The sequence below is a fragment of the Conger conger genome, chromosome 13 (genome assembly GCF_963514075.1).
Source record: "Conger conger chromosome 13, fConCon1.1, whole genome shotgun sequence".
NCBI lineage: Eukaryota > Metazoa > Chordata > Actinopteri > Anguilliformes > Congridae > Conger > Conger conger.
In genome coordinates this window covers 27,446,305-27,466,586 of record NC_083772.1, presented here as the reverse complement: position 1 = coordinate 27,466,586, position 20,282 = coordinate 27,446,305, and the positions used below count along the sequence as shown (strand labels likewise).

The window sequence follows — 20,282 nt, the reverse complement described above, 5'->3', positions numbered from 1 at the left end:
GAAAAAGGGGTTTGAAAGTCTTTTTTTTTTTTTTTTTTTTGATGAAATTATGGCCCTCCAATACCAATATCCTGTAAAAGTAAAATGTTAATTTCAGTACATACTGAGATTACATGAGTCAATTGGGGTTGTGTTAATATTGTTGTTTGCAGTTTGCAAGACAGTTTTGTGCAATAAAATAGACAGTATTTGCACTGAAGCACTCTCTGCCATTGTAACTGTGATCACAAAACTAATTTAAAAGAATTCTGACCTGACCAAGTCAGTATAGAGCCACCCCAGTGGTGCCCAGCATTATTCTTCAGAAGGGTTAAAGACCGGCACAATGTGACTGAAAGCACTGGTCTCCAGAGTGTCAGGGCTGTGTACTCTATAAAAGCGTGACGTGGATGCCAGGCAGTGAATTGGGGGAAGTTTGTGGCAGAGATGAGGCCTGTGCTCTCTTTGTGTCTGAACCTGGCCCTGGCCTGGGCCTCTGCTGCTCCTCAGACAGCCTGCCGACTACGGGAGCGCTTCAGTCTGAATGGGATGTACCGCAAGGGGGACGTGATTCTTGGGGGGCTGTTTGAGGTGCACTTCCTGACAGTGTTCCCTGAGCTGTCTTTCACAGCCGAGCCAGACCACCCAAGATGTGAGAGGTAAGTTGCTCTGCTCTCAAACATCAGACAACCATGTGAATTGTTTTCGGGGGGGTGTAACATTTGCTTCATAATAATTATTAGGCCTAATAATTCATCTGATCTCTCCAGAACCCTATCCAGCACCAAATTGCACATTCCATTAAACACTTAGCACTTTGCTCTGTTAATTCAATTATTTAAGTACAGTGTAACATGAATTTACTTATTGTTGGATGACTGCATAAAAAAATGAACTAGGGTTAACATTATAACAATGTCGGTACAGTGTGATAATGAAAAATTACAATATTTGTGACACTGTGTTCACACATATATATTGCGAAGGAATCCACACTATAATAAGTGTTAACTTAATATTTTCTCCTCTTGGACATTGTCGTGTCTTTGTGTAATTACACAAAGTTACATGTTTACTACTAATATACCCATTCACAGTTTGATATTTCCAGAATACCTAATTTACCCAGTTGGTGAAAGTAATTATTACTAAGTAACCTTGTGTACCTACATACAAAGTTATGCCAAAAGCCAAGTTTGGCCGGCTCTCTCGGAATCACGGTCACAAGCATGAGACGAGACGGCTTGAAGGCGTGTTGTTCTCGGATCGCCAAATGGATTGGATTGGATAAGGGTACAATTGGCTACCAAATTGGGAGAAAGAGGAAAAAATTTAAAAGAAATACAAAGTTATGGATACTAGGACTGATAGCCCATGATATTCACATGACAAATTTGAACATTTATAGCTAAATGTTTTGACATGAAACTGATACAAAAACAAACAACAGAATGTCTGTTTGTTACTTATACCAAACTTAGACCAAACAAAACACCCTACCACTTCAATAGATCATTTACTCACATCATGTATGCATTCATATGTCAGTAGTGCTCAAAACTCTCTTCCAAATATGCTAAGTGTCTATATGCGCTCACCAAGCTATTTATTAGACATTTCTTATACTTCTACTGCTGTATCCATTTAGAGTTATGATGCGTTTTGTATTCAGAGATGGTCTTCGGCATACAACTTTTGTAATGTGTGGTTGTTTGCGTTACTGTCACCTTACTGTTAGCCTTGACCATTCACCTATGACGTATCTCAAGGTTTCTGTCTGCAGAACTGCTGTTCACTGTATTTTGTTTGTGTTTTTTGCACCATTCTTTGCAAACTCTAGAGACGAGTGTGCGTGACAATCCCAGGAGATCAGCAATTTCTGAGATACTTAAACCAACCTGTCTGCCACCAACAATCACTTTCATCACATTTTTTCCCCATTCTGATGGTTAATGTTAACATTAACTGAGGCTGCTGACCTGTACCTACATGACTGTATGCATTGCACTGCTGCCACACAATTGGCTGATTAGATAATTGCATGAATAAGTAGGTGTAATGAAGTAAAAATGTTCCTAATAAAGTGCTTGGTGAGTGTATATGTATATATAAATTTCATTGAATTGTGGGAAATGAGTTTAAAAAGTTTCAATATTTTCAGATATGTCTCATCAGCACACCCAACCCAAGAACAAATGCAAGCATATTTGTTTCTGCTTGTTTGTGAAATATCTGCATGAATACTACATAATTAACAGTTTAATCCATGAATAAAATTATTTGATTTGACATAATTGTGACATAATTTAGATAATTTAAAGTAACAGAAAAGTCATGTCAGTCAGTTTCCACCTCTCCTACTTCAGGCTTAATCTTCGAGGTTTCCAGGCAGCGCAAACAATGGTCTTTGCAATTGAGGAAATCAACAACAATCCCAACCTACTGCCCAATATCACCCTGGGATTCCATCTTTATGACAACTGTTTGAAACTTGCTGTCGCGTTCCGTGCAGCCACAGCACTGGTCAGTGGGACAGAGGAGTCCTTCTCTGACATGCGATGCACAGGGTCACCCCCGGTTCTGGGCATCGTGGGTGATCCAGGCTCCACCCACTCCATTGCCATCTCCAGTGTGCTGGGCCTGTTCCGTGTTCCCATGGTACTGTATGATGGAGAACCAATCCTAGTCTACAGTCCAGCTGCCCTTTTAGCTCTGTATCACGCAGGACGGGGGTATTGAATATAATCATGATCGCACTTTGTTGTTAAATTTGTGCATGGCTGTCTAGACTCTGTAATATCCATCTCATGAATATGTGTATTTTTGAAACTGTATCAGGGTCAAATGAATAGGATTCTCCTCTATAAAGGAATTACAGTTCCCTTCAGATTAATTATCATTTTGCCATCAAATAAAATGTAAATGGCCTGCCTGTGACCTTCCCATCATGTCTCTGGTCACTGTGTAAGGGATAGATGCTCTACTGCTTCCTATGGTAAAGGAGTATGCTATAAATTGGAGGTGTTTGAGGAGGTGCTTCTCTATACTCTTGCCTCAATATCTTTTGTCTTCCCGCAGGTGAGTTACTTTGCCACATGTTCCTGCCTGAGTGACAGGCAGCAGTATCCCTCCTTCTTCAGAACCATTCCCAGTGATGCCTTCCAGGTCAGAGCCATGGTGCAGATCCTGGAGCGGTACGGCTGGAAGTGGGTGGGCCTCCTGTTCAGCGATGATGATTATGGGGTGCACGCAGCCCAATCCTTTCACCAGGAGGTCAGCCGCTTTGGCTGTGTGGCCTTCTCTGAGATGCTGCCCCATGACAATGACCGGGCCAAGATCCGGCAGATCGTAGGCATCATCCGCCGCTCCACGGCAAGAGTGGTGGTGGCATTCTCTCCGGGGGCGTACCTATTGCCCCTCACCGAGGAGATAGCTCTGCAGAACCTGACTGAGCGGCAGTGGATCGCTAGTGAGGCCTGGGCCACCACAGCCATCTTCCATACGCGCCGGCTGCTGCCCTTTTTGGGCGGGACCCTGGGCATCGCCATCCGTAGGGGAGATATCCCGGGGCTTCAGGACTTCCTGCTAAGTGTCCGCCCTGACTTTGATCCTGGCAACAACATGGTGAGTATGTTCTGGGAGGAGATGTTCAGCTGTAAGTTCAAGGCAGACTCCCTGGACAAGGTGTGCACAGGACAGGAGAGTCTGGAGGGCACAGAGTCGGCATACAGTGACGTGTCAGCGCTCAGGCACTCTTACAACGTTTACAAAGCAGTGTACGCCCTGGCACATGCCCTGGAATATCTGCTTGGGTGCAAGCCTGGGACAGGGCCCTTCCCAGGACATTCCTGTGCAGAACTACATACTCTGCAACCCTGGCAGGTTAGTATGATGTACAGCACCACATGTCTGATCATGGAAAATCTGAATTTACACCTCCTATAATGCCCCCATCTCCCTATCAGCATGTGGCAGCATTCTGCTCACAACTTTTTCTTTTAACGTATTCGTAATGTTCTTTCTATTTCTCTTATAAGTCCTCCTCTGTTTGCCCTCTGTATAGCTGGTGCCTTACCTGCAAAGGGTTAATTTTACCACCAGCTTTGGTGACCAAGTGTCCTTTGACAAAAATGGTGATGCTCTGGCCATCTACGATGTGATGAACTGGCAGAGGGCAGCAGACGGGACCATCAAGACTGTGACGGTTGGGCTGTTTGATGAATCTGCTCCTCCTGGACAAAAGCTGCTGCTGGAGGAAGAAAACATTTTCTGGAATTTTGAGTCGCATAAAGTAAACCCCTATCCCTCTTTACATACAAAAATGTATGTTTAGACAGCACGTATACATACTTACAGTCACATATAGTGTATTTGGTTTCATATGAAGACCATCGAATAGTTGTTCATGTGCTGATCAACAGAAATACAATGTAAAGAATGGTACTATTCTTATAATGAAAATTTCCACCAGCCTCCACGCTCCATCTGCAGTGAGCCCTGCCCCCCAGGCACCAGGAGGGCAATAAGAAAGGGTGAGCCAGTCTGCTGCTTTGACTGCCTACCCTGCGCAGATGGGGAGATCAGCAACCAGACAGGTCAGTGCACCCACACAGCAGATAACAAAATATTTTCTGCACTTACAAAACAGATTATATGTCCTGGTGATTTCATTAGCCAAAACGACCTCAGGACCTCATGCAGTCTGATCTAATCAAAGTCTAAATCACATAGCCCAGGTGTAACTGCTGGATCTTTTTCTTTTGGAACTCACTGTCATCTGAGGCCTCTCTTAAATGCTAGAAACCTTTCCCCCCCTCCCCCCTGCTTTTAGGCTGCAGGTGTTTTATTAGTTTCCACTCCTCTGTCACAGATTCCCGCGAGTGCTACAGGTGTCCAGTGGACTTTTGGTCAAACCAACTTCGTGACCACTGTGTGCCCAAGGAAATCGAGTTTCTATCCTTCCAGGAGCCCCTGGGGATCTCCCTGACGACCATCTCGGTGTTGGGGGCATGCATTTGTGCAGTTACCCTGTCCGTGTTTGCCCAGCATAGGAACACACCGGTGGTGAAGGCCAACAACTCTGAGCTGAGCTTCCTGCTGCTGCTGTCACTCACACTGTGCTTCCTGTGCTCCTTGCTGTTCATTGGCCAGCCTCAACGGTGGACCTGCCAGCTTAGGCATGCCGCATTCGGGATCAGTTTCGCCCTCAGCATCTCCTGCATCCTGGTCAAGACCATTGTGGTGGTGATGGCCTTCAAGGCTGCACGACCGGGCGGGAATGCGATGAAGTGGTTTGGTGTGCAGCAGCAGAGGGGCACTGTGCTGGCCTTCACTGTCATCCAGGCAGTCATCTGTGTGGTATGGCTGACCACTGCGTCACCGATTCCCTACAAAAACACCCACTCCCAGAACTCCAAGATCATCTATCAGTGTGCAGTAGGGTCGATCGCCGGGTTCAGTGCCCTGCTCGGCTACATCGGTCTACTGGCAGCTGTCAGCTTCCTGCTGGCCTTCCTGGCAAGGAATCTGCCTGACAATTTTAACGAGGCCAAGTTCATCACCTTCAGCATGCTCATCTTCTGTGCCGTCTGGATCGCCTTCATCCCTGCCTATGTCAGCTCTCCAGGAAAGTACTCAGACGCAGTGGAGATATTTGCCATCCTGGCCTCTAGTTTTGGGCTCCTGGGAGCAATATTTGCACCAAAATGCTTCATCATACTGCTGCATCCAGAGAAAAACACCAAGAAGGCCTTGATGGGCAGAGAGTCTGCAAACAAATAAAGTCATAAATTATGAAGTATATAAGTTCTCTCTTCAAGTTGAAAATGTAATCTATTAATCTATTAAATGAGCCTGAAATGATGTAAATTCAATGCCATGCATTAATCTTAATGTAAAAAATAAATAATTGTCCTGGATTTTAAAATTGCTTTTATTGACTGAAAGAAACATTTAATATGGTGAGTTTTACTGCTCACCAACGTGTCTTGGCTGTGGTAGGTGGAGGATGCTGAGCAGTGTTGCACAGTGTTACTAAAGGGGGTTGTTCCTGTCAGACCACATCTCTTTATGTTGAACTACATGCAGTTTAATACCTGCATATCCAACTGCTCAATCAGCAAAAATATCCTCCGCACCGCCAAAAGATAATATTCATCTTGTTAATATATACACTCTTTGGAACTGATACACTGACTCACCTGTATCTTGTGCAACAAATTAACACTCATATGGACATATATGCACTTATAGTATGCACATGCTAAAACACATGGATATGTGCATTCCCATGCATAACTGCTTTTCATATGAATGAATAGATATTTATATATATCACACACTTTTGGTTGCAGTTTTTTTATCAAGGCTCAAGGAAAGTGAGTAAAGAGAGCATGGTTAAATTTAGCCTGCTTTGCCAAGATTGCTCCCAACTGCTTTTTGCTTCACCATACTCAAATTCTGCACATGCTGAAAAGGAATATCGTATGACGGAATATCGGTCTTATTACAGTTATTTTAATCTTATAGCATAATGTATCAACAATGAAAGACGGGATATGACATGTAGAACAACACACATATTACAGTGTTGTTCACTGAACTTTCTATTGCTGATGTAACAATGATTACTGGTGATTAAAAGCAATGTAGTGAACAACATTGTTTAATTTATATGATTTCTACGATGTGGTCTAGCTAGCTAATGTAATGTAACGTTAGCTGTCATCACCCCCCTAACCCTGTAGCTTCCTAACGTGAGCCAACATCATTAACATGAATAAGCAGTGCAAAATAGCAAGGTAGCATTATCGGAAACCCTATTACATTACATCCAGAGTGACGTACAGTTGATTAGACTAAGCAGGAGGCAATCCTCGCCTGGAGCAATGCAGGGTTAAGGGCCTTGCTCAAGAGCCCAACAGCTCTGCGGATCTCATTGTGACTACACCGGGGATCGAACCACTGACTTTGGGGGTCTCAGTCATATACCGTAACCACTACACTACAGGCCACCCTGTTTCATTGTAACTTTACCCCCAAATCTAGGTTTACAACAGCAAGAATGGATTTAATGTTTTATCATTTCATATTTGTAAAGTTGTCATCCTGGTGTTTCTTTATACGGCTGCCGATGAGCATCTGGTGTGTATTAGCTAAAGTTAGCTTCCAACAACATTTGCAAAGGACATGAGCAATACAAACAGAAGTTCTGTTCTTGTTTCCCCCCCCCCCCATGTTTCTGACACTTTGAAATGTATGTCAGGTGCCTCTGTGTCATTGACTATGCCAAACAGCAGTCAAAACTGAGACCGCCCTGTAAACGGACTGTAGGATCTGGGTTATCCTTCCTTTTAATTATCGGAAATAGCCCAGTCCACTGTGCCTGATTACATTTGGCATTACAGTCTAAAACACAACACGATTTCAGCATGGTTAACTAGCTAATTGTTTATACACGACTCTGGTTCAGTTGATTTTGAATGGCTTACTTGGCCACTCCACCGTGGAACGATCTTCGTGAACTTTGTTTACAAACATTCTGATTTCATCCACAACTTCAGCTCATCAAAGAACTGACTACGGTCATGTTATTGGAGTGATGACTAAAAAGCATTTTAGCTTATGACATTACGTTTCCAACAGGGTATAATCTGCATTACCCAAAACTAGCATTTTCAATTCGCAAAAACAGTTCTTGAAATTTGACACCAAAAATGCTGACGTTTTACAACAAAAAAAATATTTTGCAATGCCTACCTCTAAATAGAGGACTTGCTTTGGAGGAGTTATTATATACTTATTTTTATGATATATCGATCTGTTGCTGTCTGAGGATAGCTGCAAGGAGAGGGAGTTTGGGACACAGAGGTAGGGGAGGGTGATAGGCAGGGGTAAGTACAAACACATTTCTTCAGGATAAAGTTTTGTGAGAAAAAGCAGTATTTTACACTTTACCTTTGGAGTCTCCAAATGTCCTTTTTGGAAAACTACCTAGACATAGATGAGAAAAAACAATGCAGGCAATGTCACTCATTTTTGGTGATATTGCCCTCAGATTTGAAAGATTTGTTGTGACCAAACACTGCAAAAACTCCTGATCTAACCAAGACTTGCAATCTTATATCTAGCCATAAAGTCTTATTGATCTTGTTTCAAGACTGCCCAGTAACAACCGCTTAATTACACTTAGGATTCAAGTCACATTATATTAATTATTCCAAATACTGGTTTTGTGTCAACATCAACACATTTATTTACAAAAGCAGTAACAAATCATAGGTATCAGCAGTATCAACTCACCACACCCCTTCTAAACCTTATCCAGTATGGTTATTCATTTCTATTTATAAGTGTAATGACATCATCAAGGCTATATTTTGCCAAAACATACACACTGTTTTTGAAACTGATTAGATAATACAGCATCAGCATCTATCAACTCTGTTGCCTGGGCAAGATTAGGTACAACAACTTCATATGCTAAAAGATCTCTATTCAGACCAAGAATCTAAATTTGATATTTGAAACAATACAATGAACAGTCTATCACATAAATGTTTTTTATAAGTCCAAAGACAGGTACCGTCTCATTTACTACATTGGTGATCATCAGAGACTTTTCACTGATGTACCTGTTACCATTGAGAACGAACTCGGCTCTAGTCAAGGGCAACAACGTTCTTTTGAATTTGAGGGTTACGTCATCAGGGAGTGTTGTCGCGATAACCTGCTACCAGCCTTCGCTTTCACTGCACTTCACCATGCCCACCAGCGAACCAGCCGAGCCAACAGTGTTGCTTTTTTTTTTTTTACATTATAAACTCATGATTTCCCACTCTCTCTGTGGACTGGAGGGATGTTTAACCATAGTTCTTTCTTTCTTTTGTTGGTCACCATAGTGTTTCTTTATTCAGCGCCACGCCCTCTAACAATATCTCCGTTTCGTTTGCTGTGAAGCTGTGGGGCCGCTTCTTTCTTAGATTATTTTCCCACCATAACTTAGTTGTTTTCCTGTTGGTGCATTTTGCTTGTTGGTGCTCTTTTATTGAAAATGTAGCAAGTGGGACTTTAGGACCCAGGGGCGAATAGTAAGGCTTAAATGACGAGGTGTGCATAGGGGCAGGATTCTTGCGTCATCAGTCAGCAGCTTAGCAAGGGGAGCGGAGTGGAAAGTGCGATCACCGACGGATGAAGACAATCCGGGCATTGGCGTTCCGTGTGTTAAAGGGTGTGCGTGTGCAGTCACCGGTAACTGAAGTACGGAGGCATTTTGTTGGGTTTAACGAGGATCGTGTTGGTGTTAAGAGTGTTTGCCTAATTGCTGCTGCGTGCGGGGGGGCGGATGGCCTAACAGAACTGACGTTATACCAGGTTCTGTGTGCTTCGGCGTCTGCGTGCCCCAGTTGTACACCAGGGGATTGGGAGCCGGCTTGTGAATAAACCCCACTCGTCGTTTTTGCCATTTTGTTTGGACAGCTAGCCACTGTTTTCCCACATGTGAAGTTTGTATATGTTTATTTATTTATATCATGTCTATGGAAATAAGCTCTTTTAATCATTGATGTTTTTCCTTTGACGCAACTTGTTGTGTTTGGGCAGTGTGCAATACCAAGGGTGGGCTGTACTATTGTAATCAACCATTATATGGGGGCAGTGTGCAATATCAAGGCTGGGACAAGGGGAGGTGCCAGTGGGCTGGTGTAATTTGGACAATTGTCTATCTAACTGATTATCTTGGCACTTCATGCACTTTACTTGTTACTACATTTCTTGTTCTAAATCTTAATTGGGCTTTGCTTGGGTTCTCATATTTAGTGGGCAGGGCTCGATGCTCAATGTGTTACGGGGACCACCCGTGTGGTGTGATTACGATGGGTGTGTATTGACCAAGCCTTTTATGGTTAACATGGTGTCACCTTGGTTGCGGTGCTTGGGGTGTTGAGTCACTGGGGAGCCCTGTACTTATTGTGGATCAAAAGTGGGTTGCCTGTCAATATTGAGCACTGGGGTGCTGCCCAACATTATTTATTGGAATCTTTCATCTAAACTTGTGTTTATGAGAACTCATGTATGTATCCCTAATACACTGCTGTAAGTAAAGGTTGGTCCTCTACACAACAAATATTTTAATTACTCTGATCGAATGTTATAAATAAAGTATTACTGTATTGCTTTTGATACATCAGCCTCCAATCGTTTCATTCATTTGAATAACACTAGCGTGGGGAGGGATCTTTACTGTAGAGTATCAGTGGGTTCTCCCATCCCCGCCAAATAGATGGAAGTGGCGTAATCATAACATATGGTGGTATAATGGAACTGGGTTTTTGTAGCTAACGGCCACAAAAACATCAGCTAATCAGAGAAAATAGTCAATTACACCAGGAATGTGATGGTGCTTCTGGCAAATCAAGCCTGATTGCAAAGTCAAAGGCACCATGACAAAGATATTAAAATAATGTAAATAAAACATGACATTCCAAAGAAGGTGTAATTTGCCCTTTATACAATATATGGTGCTGGTTAAGGTGATGAAAGCCTTTTGAATACAAAATAATCAAAGATATGACTAATTTCAGATTTAACCATTTTTTGCACTCAGTAAGTGCCTATGTCCTATAATAGGTAAAACATCTTGTCACTGAGTTTAATACCGTTATTTGCATTCAAGTTCTTTTTGTGCTCGTATGTTCATTTTGCATTTACATTTACATTTACATTTAATCATTTGGCAGACGCTTTTGTAAATCCAAAGCGATTTACAAGTGCATAGGTTCTTCCACAAGTTAAAGCATCACATCCATCCATCCATCCATTATCTTAACCCGCTTAATCCTGAACAGGGTCGCAGGGGGGCTGGAGCCTATCCCAGCATACATTGGGCAAAAGGCAGGAATATACCCTGGACAGGTCGCCAGTCCATCGCAGGGCACACACACCATTCACTCACACACTCATACCTATGGGCAATTTAGGCTCTCCAATCAGCCTAACCTGCATGTCTTTGGACTATGGGAGGAAACCCACGCAGACACGGGAAGAACATGCAAACTCTGCACAGAGAGGCCCCGGCCGACAGGGATTCGAACCCAGGACCTCCTTGCTGTGAGGTGGCAGTGCTGCCCACTGCACCATCCATGCCGCCCCAGCATCACATCCATAAATAGTAAAATACACAAGAAGTGCTGTTCTAAACAAAACATACAGTCATCGTAAGTGCAATTTCTTTTTTTTTCTTTTTTTTGGGTTAGACAAGAGGGATAGGGATACGTGCACCTCGACCGCCAGATGCTCTTAGTGAGGGAACCATAAGGTGACCCGAGCTGGCAGGCCAGAGTGGTCTAGCTGGGGAGTAGGGAGTGATTAAGGATTATATGTAAGTTGGGGCAGTCCCTTTAGCAGCCAGGACCAAGAACTGAGCCCTGCGGGAATCCAGTTTGTAGGGGGTGGGCGTCAGAGACTACATAAATGATATTTACATAGGCATTGAAGGTAATTTAGTTACATTTGTAGATGATAATGTTAGTAAATTCTGAATTTACTGAGGAATGGGAAAATGACCTTTATCCCAGTGAAGAAGCAGATCAACCATTCTTCGTAAAAAGTGTATTATACAGTCAGGAAAATGTTCCGAAAAGCAATGATGTTTGGGGAGTTTATAGGGTTACATTTGCATACATTCAAATATGTCTACAAATCAAGTGTGACCTCTGATTGGTGGCAAGGAATTGCGGCTGTCCAGCACTTCGGATTGGGCCATTCACATCCATAAAGGTCGTGGGGAAAATCCCCAGAGGGGGAGCCTTGAAACTGATAGCGGTCATTATCATACACATGTGAATACACAAATTTGTCTGTCTCCCCACAATCCAAACTAGGAGGTTTGGCAAACAGTATGGAATCTAATACATTACATTATTGGCATTTGGCAGATGCTCTTATCCAGAGCGACATACAGTTAATTAGACTAAGCAGGAGACAATCCTCCTCTTGAGCAATGCAGGGTAAAGGGCCTTGCTCAAGGGCCCAACAGCTGTGCGGATCTTATTGTGGCTACACCGGGATTAGAATCACCAACCTTGTGTGTCCTAGTCCTTTACCTTAACCACTACACTACAGGCCGCGAAAGTAATCCAGGAAACTTTAAACAGAATCTGGAAGTTGGCAGAAACCTGGCAAATGAAATTCAATACAACTAAAGGGGGCGACATGGCTCAGGCAGTAGAGGGTTGCCGGTTCGATCCCCCGCCCGGGCTGTGTTGAAGTGTCCCTGAGTAAGACACCTAACCCCTATTTGCTCCTGACGAGCTCGTCGGTGCCTTGCATGGCAGCCAATCGCCGTTGGTGTGTGAGTTTGTTTATGAATGGGTGAATGAGAAGCATCAATTGTACAGCGCTTTGGATTAAGGCGCTATATAAATTCCAACCATTTACCATTTAAATGTAAAGTTCTACACAAATACAAATATAAGGCAGGGTTACTTTATGGGGGGTACGAAATTGGATAGTGTTCAACTTGAAAAAAACTTGGGGGTCACAGACCAAAGCCTTTCAAGTTCTAGTCCATGTGCTGTCACAGTAAAAAAGGCCAATAGGATGCTAAAATACATAGCCAGGAGTACAAGGAAGAACAAGGAAGTTATACTCGAATACTCTTGTTAGACCACACTTGGAGTACTGGTGTCCAGTTCTGGGAGGTGCACTATAAAAAAGATATAGAGGCACTGGAAAAGGTTCAGAGAAGGGCAACCAGATTGATTCCATGTATAAAACATAAGAGTTATGAGGATAGACTTGAGATGCTTAATCTCTAAAAGCTTAGTAAAAGGAGACTTTGGAGGATTTGATTGAGGCTTTTAAATTAATTAAAGACATCAACAAAGTGAATTATAGGCGATTTTCAGTTCAGTTAGGAGAACAAGTTGGCACAAATGGAAATTGGCAAAGGAGAAATTCCGCACAGGCGGCACGGATGGTGCAGTGGGTAGGTCCTGGGTTCGTATGCCGGTCGGCCGGGGCCTCTCTGTGTGGAGTTTGCATGTTCTCCCCATGTTCGCATGGGTTTCCTCCAGGTACTCCGGTTTCCTCCCACAGTCCAAAGACATGCAGGTTAGGCTGATTGGAGAATCTAAATTGCCCGTGGGTATGAGTGTGTGAGTGAATGGTGTGTGTGCCCTGCGATGGACTGGTGACCTGTCCAGGGTGTATTCCTGCCTTTCGCCCAATGTATGCTGGGATAGGCTCAGCCCCCCTGCGACCCTGTTCAGGATAAGCAGGTTAAGATAATGGATGGATGGGTGGAAATTCTGTACAGATATTAGGACATATTTTTTCACACTGGGAGTGGTCAATGTATGTAATAGCTTGCCAGTACATGTAATGGAGGCAGAAACACTGGGGATTGTCAAGACCTGGCTTGATACGGTGTTAGATCCAATTTAGCTTTTAGGGAGACTAGGCAGCAGGGACACTTTGGGGTAGGAAAAGGCGAGCATTGCTGGGCTGAATGGCCTTTTCTCGCCGTGGCCTTATGTTATGTTATGTTCAAACTTACACGAAAGTGACAGCCACACATTACAATAGTGGTATGCAGAAGAGCATCTCTGAACACACAACACGTCAAACCTTTAAATGGATAGGCTACAGAAACAGAAGACTTAATAGGTAAAAAAAGGTCTAATAAATGCAGAATAAAGTGCTTACTGAGTGCAGATCTCAATGGGGCAAACACACGGGTGGGCATCGGGGATGCGAGGCTGATGACACAAGGGCAACAAGAATCTGTGCTGCTAGTCCAGCCTGAAGAGTTTTTCTGTTCATTTTCAGAAGAGACATCCAATCAACTCAACTTCCCTGTCTTTACTTGTTTTTCTTTAATCTTTTCCAAGCCTCTCCAGATGGGTGGAGCTTAGGGCAAGAAATATAAAAATTTGGATCAGGCCCCATGAGTTGATGATACCTGATGTAGGGAGTAGCAGGACTGTCACCTGCTGCATGCGATTGCCATCTAAAGGCTGCTTTGTGTATTGTACATGACATCTCAGGAATGGACTTGCAGTTGAGGCTCTTTCCTCTGAACAGCACCAACAATAACACAACATGCATTACAGAGGTTTACTTTAAATTCACCTAAATACAATTACATTGCAGCAACACTGATAAGAGAGGGTCGGTTTTTAAGATCTGAGCATAAAAGCCTGCTCAGTGCAATGGGCTTGTTATGACAAAACTATATATGAAATTGTTCACAGAATATGGAATTAATCTGAAAGCAGAGCAATTTGAAAATGGGGTTTGAAAGTTTTTGTTTGATGACAATGCCCCTCCAATAGTACTGCCTCACCAATACCAATATCCTGAAGTAAAATGTTAATCCTACATACTGAGATTACATGAGTCCACAGGGATTGTGCTAATTTTGTTGTTTGCAGTTTGCAGTCAGTTTTGTGCAGTAAAATAGGCACTGTTTAACTTTTAGTAGAATTGAATCACTCTCTGCAATTTTAACTGTAATCACAAAACTAATTAAAAAAATTCTGACCTGACCAAGCCAGGGGAGCGCCACCCCAGTGGTGCCCAGCAGTATTCTTCAGAAGGGTTAAAGACCGGCACAATGTGACTGAAACCACTGGTCTCCAGAGTGTCAGGGCTGTGTACTCTATAAAAGCATGACGTGGATGCCAGGCAGTGAATTGGGGGAGGTTTGTGGCAGAGATGAGGCCTGTGCTCTCTTTGTGTCTGAACCTGGCCCTGGCCTGGGCCTCTGCTGCTCCTCAGACAGCCTGCCGACTACGGGAGCGCTTCAGTCTGAACGGGATGTACCGCAAGGGGGACGTGATTCTTGGGGGGCTGTTTGAGGTGCACTTCCTGACAGTGTTCCCTGAGCTGTCTTTCACAGCTGAGCCAGACCAGCCAAGATGTGAGAGGTGAGTTGCTCTGCTCCCAAACATCAGACAACCAGCAGGGATTTGATTCTTCTTTCTGTACTTTCAGACCCAAATCACTGACCCACGTGAATCGTTTTCAATAATCATTTTCAGGCCTAATAATTTATAATAATACTAATAATATGAATTTGTGTAAATAAACTGCATAGTAGCGTGAAGTATCATCAAGAAAACCTGTTCTCTCCAGACCCCTTTCCAGTACCAAATTGGTTAAGGTACATTAAAAGAGCGCATTGCATTTAACACTTAGCACATTGCTTTGTTAATGTGCAATTATTTAAGTGCAGTGTAACTGTAATTGTAAAACAATTCAATACATAGAGAAATGGATAGGGTTAACATTATAACCATGTAGGAACAGTGTGATAAGAAAAAATGACAATATTTGTTACACTGTGTTTACACAGATATATTGCATAGGAATCAGAGCACTACAATGTTAAGTGTTAACTTATTATTTTCAACTCCTTGACATTGTTGTTTACTCCTAATATACCCATCCAAAGCTTGTATTTCCAGAATACCAAATTTACCCAATCGGTGAAAGTGATTATTACTATGTAAGCTTGTGTACATACATGTAAATACAAAGTTATGGATACTAGGACTGATAGCCTATGACATTCGTATGACAAATTTTAACATCTCTAGCTAAATGTTTTGATAGGAAATGGAAACAAAAACAAACAACAGAGTGAAATGTGTTTTGGATTGTTATAGCATAGTAGAGCTGTGCTAAACTTTGCCCAAACAAAACACCCTACCACTTCAATAGATCATTTACTCACATTGTACATTAATTTGAATGTCAGTAGTTCACCGAGCACTTTATTAGGTACTATTTTTTTTTACTTTTACTGCTCTAGCCTATCCATTAGAGTTATCTATTAGACACATAATGCATTATGTGTTCAGAGATACTCTTCTGCATACCACTGTTGTAATGTGTGGTTATTTGTGTTACTGTCACCTTCCTGTCAGCTTTGCCCAGTCTGGCCATTCACCTCTGACGTCTCACATTAACAAGGTGTTTCTGTCTGCAGAACTGCTGCTCACTGGATTTTTGCACCATTCTTTGCAAACTAGAGACTAGTGTCCATGAAAATCCCAGGTACAATAAAGTAAAAATGTTCCTAATAAAGTGCTTTGTGAGTGTATATGTATCCACGATATAAGCATGGCTAAATGGAATGTTCACACATCTTTTAAAATTACTCCGCATTTATAGATCACTGTTACTGGTACTTTGTAATCGTAATGAATGTAACATTGTCATCATCTAGTAGCCTAACAAAGTAAAATAAAGTGAGTGAGTTTAAAGTGCCCTTTGATTTGGAAAGGAGTAGGAACTAAAAAAAGACAAATTATGAAACATCCTTGGATCGAAATACCAGGAAGAGCTTGAATCGGTGGTATATCATGAATATTGGCACAGCTAGCGGGGTGGTTAGGCGAAGCAAATGATGACTCATAATGAACCTATGAGTTATTTCAATAACTGTACGTGATCCGGGCGTGTCCCATAAACCACAACAAAAATCAGTGTCATGTGGTGTAACATAAACTAACAAGCTAGCTAACGTTAATGCAGTGGGGATACATTATTGCTAGCTAACGTTCGCAGTACCCTTGCTTAGCAACCAATAAACTACTGCTCAGTGGACGAAAACATTGACCATAAAACATAGAATTGTGGGAAATGAGTGAAAAAAGTGTCAATATTTTCAGATATGACTCATCAGCACACCCAACCCCAGAACAAATCTACGCAATATAATGCAGTTCTATGTGACAACATACTTTACATTCGTTTCTGCTTGTTTATTAAACATCTGCATGAACACTGCAAAATTACCTGTTTACTCCACAAATAAAATGTTTTGATTTTACATAATTGTGTCATAATTTAGATAACTTAAAGTAACAGACATGACAAAAAAATGATACCTCTCCTATTTCAGGTTTAATCCTCTAGGATTCCAGGCAGCGGCAACCATGGTCTTTGCGATTGAGGAAATCAATAAAAACCCGAACCTGCTGCCCAATATCACCCTGGGATTCCATCTCTATGACAACTGTTTGAAGCTTGCTGTCGCGTTCCGTGCAGCCACAGCACTGGTCAGTGGGACAGAGGAGTCCTTCACTGACATGAGATGCACAGGGTCACCCCCGGTTCTGGGCATTGTGGGTGATCCAGGCTCCACCCACTCCATCGCCATCTCTAGTGTGCTGGGCCTGTTCCGTGTTCCCATGGTACTGTATGATGGAGGACCAATCCTGGTCCACCATCCAGCTGACCTTTTTAGCTCTCTGTATCACACAGGATGGGGGTATTGGATATAATCATGATGCCACTTTGTCGTAAAATGTGTGTATGGCTGTGTGGACTGTGTGTGCAATGTCTGTCTCATGAATATGTGTATTTGTGAAACTGTATCAGGGTCAAATGAATAGGATTCTCCTCTATAAAGGAATTACAGTTCCCTTCAGATTAATTATCATTTTGCCATCAAATAAAATGTAAATGGCCTGCCCGTGACCTTCCCATCATGTCTCTGGTCACTGTGTAAGGGATAGATGCTCTACTGCTTCCTATGGTAAAGGAGTATGCTATAAATTGGAGGTGTTTGAGGAGGTGCTTCTCAATACCCTTGCCTCAATATCTTTTATCTTCCCGCAGGTGAGTTACTTTGCCACATGTTCCTGCCTGAGTGACAGGCAGCAGTATCCCTCCTTCTTCAGAACCATCCCCAGTGATGCCTTCCAGGTCAGAGCCATGGTGCAGATCCTGGAGCGGTACGGCTGGAAGTGGGTGGGCCTCCTGTTCAGCGATGATGATTATGGGGTGCACGCAGCCCAATCCTTTCACCACCAGGTCAGCCGCTTTGGATGTGTGGCCTTCTCCGAGATGCTGCCCCATGATAATGACCGGGCCAAGATCCGGCAGATCGTAGGCATCATCCGCCGCTCCACAGCAAGAGTGGTGGTGGCATTCTCTCCGCATGCATACCTATTGCCCCTCACTGAGGAGATAGCTCTGCAGAACCTGACTGAGCGGCAGTGGATCGCTAGTGAGGCCTGGACCACCGCAGCCGTCTTCCATACGAGCCAGCTGCTGCCCTTTTTGGGCGGGACCCTGGGCATCGCCATCCGTAGGGGAGATATCCCAGGGCTCCAGAACTTCTTGCTTAGTCTCCGCCCTGACTTTGACCCTGGCAACAACATGGTGAGCATGTTCTGGGAGGCAATGTTCAGCTGTAAGTTCAAAGCAGACTCTCTGGACAAGGTGTGCACAGGACAGGAGAGTCTGGAGGGCACAGAGTCGTCATACAGTGACGTGTCAGCGCTCAGGCACTCTTACAACGTTTACAAAGCGGTTTACGCCCTGGCACATGCCCTGCATGATCTACTGGGGTGCAAGCCTGGGACAGGGCCCTTCCCAGGACATTCCTGTGCAGAACTCCACACTCTGCAACCCTGGCAGGTGAAGTGGCCATTTCTAATATGATGTACAGCACCTTGCATCTGATGATTGTTGCTTTCCCTCCATCAGCATGTGGCAACATTATGCTCATGTCTTTTTAACATATGCGTAATGTTCCATCCATTTCTCTTAGTCCTCCTCTGTTTGCCCTCTGTGTAGCTGGTGCCTTACCTGCAAAGAGTTAATTTTACCACCAGCTTCGGTGACCAAGTGTCCTTTGACAAAAATGGTGATGCCCTGGCCATCTATGATGTGATGAACTGGCAGAGGGCAGCAGATGGGACCATCAGGACCATCACGGTTGGGGTGTTTGACGAATCTGCTCCTCCTGGACAAAAGCTCCTGCTGGAGGAAGAAAATATCTTCTGGAACTTTGAATCACATAAAGTGAGCCCCTCTCCCTCTTTACTTAGATAATCTGAGCACTCCTCGATGTGAGGATTTCATTCAGTTGGACTGAGTATAGTCAGTGACTTGCTGGTATTTAATATGTAGACTTCAATAGTTCGGTTTAGGCAGCAGATATATACATACTTCCAGTCTCATATACAGCACTTGGTCTCAAGAAAAAACACTCAATAATGCATGTGCTGATCAACAGAACTGTATCATAAATGTAAAGAATGATGATATTCTAATGATGAGAACTTCCACCAGCCCCCACGCTCCATCTGCAGTGAGCCCTGCCCCCCAGGCACCAGGAGGGCGATAAGGAAGGGCGAGCCAGTCTGCTGCTTTGACTGCCTGCTCTGCGCAGATGGGGAGATCAGCAACCAGACAGGTCAGTGCACCCACACAGCAGAGAAGATTTTCAGTTACAAACTGAATAGGGTGTATCTGCTGGATCTTTTTCTTTTGGAAGTCACTCTCATCTGAGGCCTCTCATAAATGCTAGAAACCTTCCCCCCCCCACCCCCCCCGGCTGCAGGTGTGTTATTTGTTTCCACTCCTCTGTCACAGATTCCCGCGAGTGCTACAGGTGTCCAGTGGACTTTTGGTCAAACGAACTCCATGACCGCTGTGTGCCCAAGGAAATCGAATTTCTCTCCTTCCAGGAACCCCTGGGGATCTCCCTGACGACCATCTCGGTGTTCGGGGCATGCATTTGTGCAGTTACCCTGTCCGTGTTTGCCCAGCATAGGAACACACCAGTGGTGAAGGCCAACAACTCCGAGCTGAGCTTCCTGCTGCTGCTGTCACTCACACTTTGCTTCCTGTGCTCCTTGCTGTTCATTGGCCAGCCTCAACGGTGGACCTGCCAGCTTAGGCATGCTGCATTCGGGATCAGTTTCGCCCTCAGCATCTCCTGCATCCTGGTCAAGACCATCGTAGTGGTGATGGCCTTCAAGGCTGCACGGCCAGGTGGGAATGCGATGAAGTGGTTTGGTGTGCAGCAGCAGAGGGGCACTGTGCTGGCCTTCACTGTCATCCAGGCAGTCATCTGTGTGGTATGGCTGACCACTGCGTCACCGATTCCCTACAAAAACACCCACTCCCAGAACTCCAAGATCATCTATCAGTGTGCAGTAGGGTCGATCGCCGGGTTCAGTGCCCTGCTCGGCTACATCGGTCTACTGGCAGCTGTCAGCTTCCTGCTGGCCTTCCTGGCAAGGAATCTGCCTGACAATTTTAATGAGGCTAAGTTCATCACCTTCAGCATGCTCATCTTCTCTGCTGTCTGGATCGCCTTTATCCCTGCCTATGTCAGCTCTCCAGGAAAGTACTCCGATGCAGTGGAGATATTTGCCATCCTGGCCTCCAGTTTTGGGCTCCTGGGAGCAATATTTGCACCAAAATGCTTCATCATACTGCTGCATCCAGAGAAAAACACCAAGAAGGCCTTGATGGGCAGAGAGTCTGCAAATAAGTAA

General features: G+C 43.9%; 2 protein-coding genes across 2 annotated transcripts; both read left to right on the top strand.

Annotated features, from left to right (window-relative positions):
- The first annotated feature begins 426 nt into the window (after positions 1-426).
- Positions 427-5,760, top strand: LOC133108111 (extracellular calcium-sensing receptor-like). The gene is made up of 6 exons (XM_061217537.1): positions 427-638; positions 2,346-2,637; positions 3,058-3,861; positions 4,043-4,270; positions 4,451-4,574; positions 4,850-5,760. Exons 1-6 carry the CDS (start codon positions 427-429, stop codon positions 5,758-5,760), a joined length of 2,571 nt encoding a protein of 856 aa, XP_061073521.1.
- Positions 5,761-14,694: 8,934 nt separating this feature from the next.
- LOC133108213 (extracellular calcium-sensing receptor-like) lies at positions 14,695-20,282 on the top strand. Its single transcript, XM_061217672.1, has 6 exons — positions 14,695-14,906; positions 16,889-17,180; positions 17,608-18,411; positions 18,571-18,798; positions 19,069-19,192; positions 19,372-20,282. The coding sequence occupies exons 1-6, from the start codon at positions 14,695-14,697 to the stop codon at positions 20,280-20,282; spliced, it is 2,571 nt and encodes an 856-aa protein (XP_061073656.1).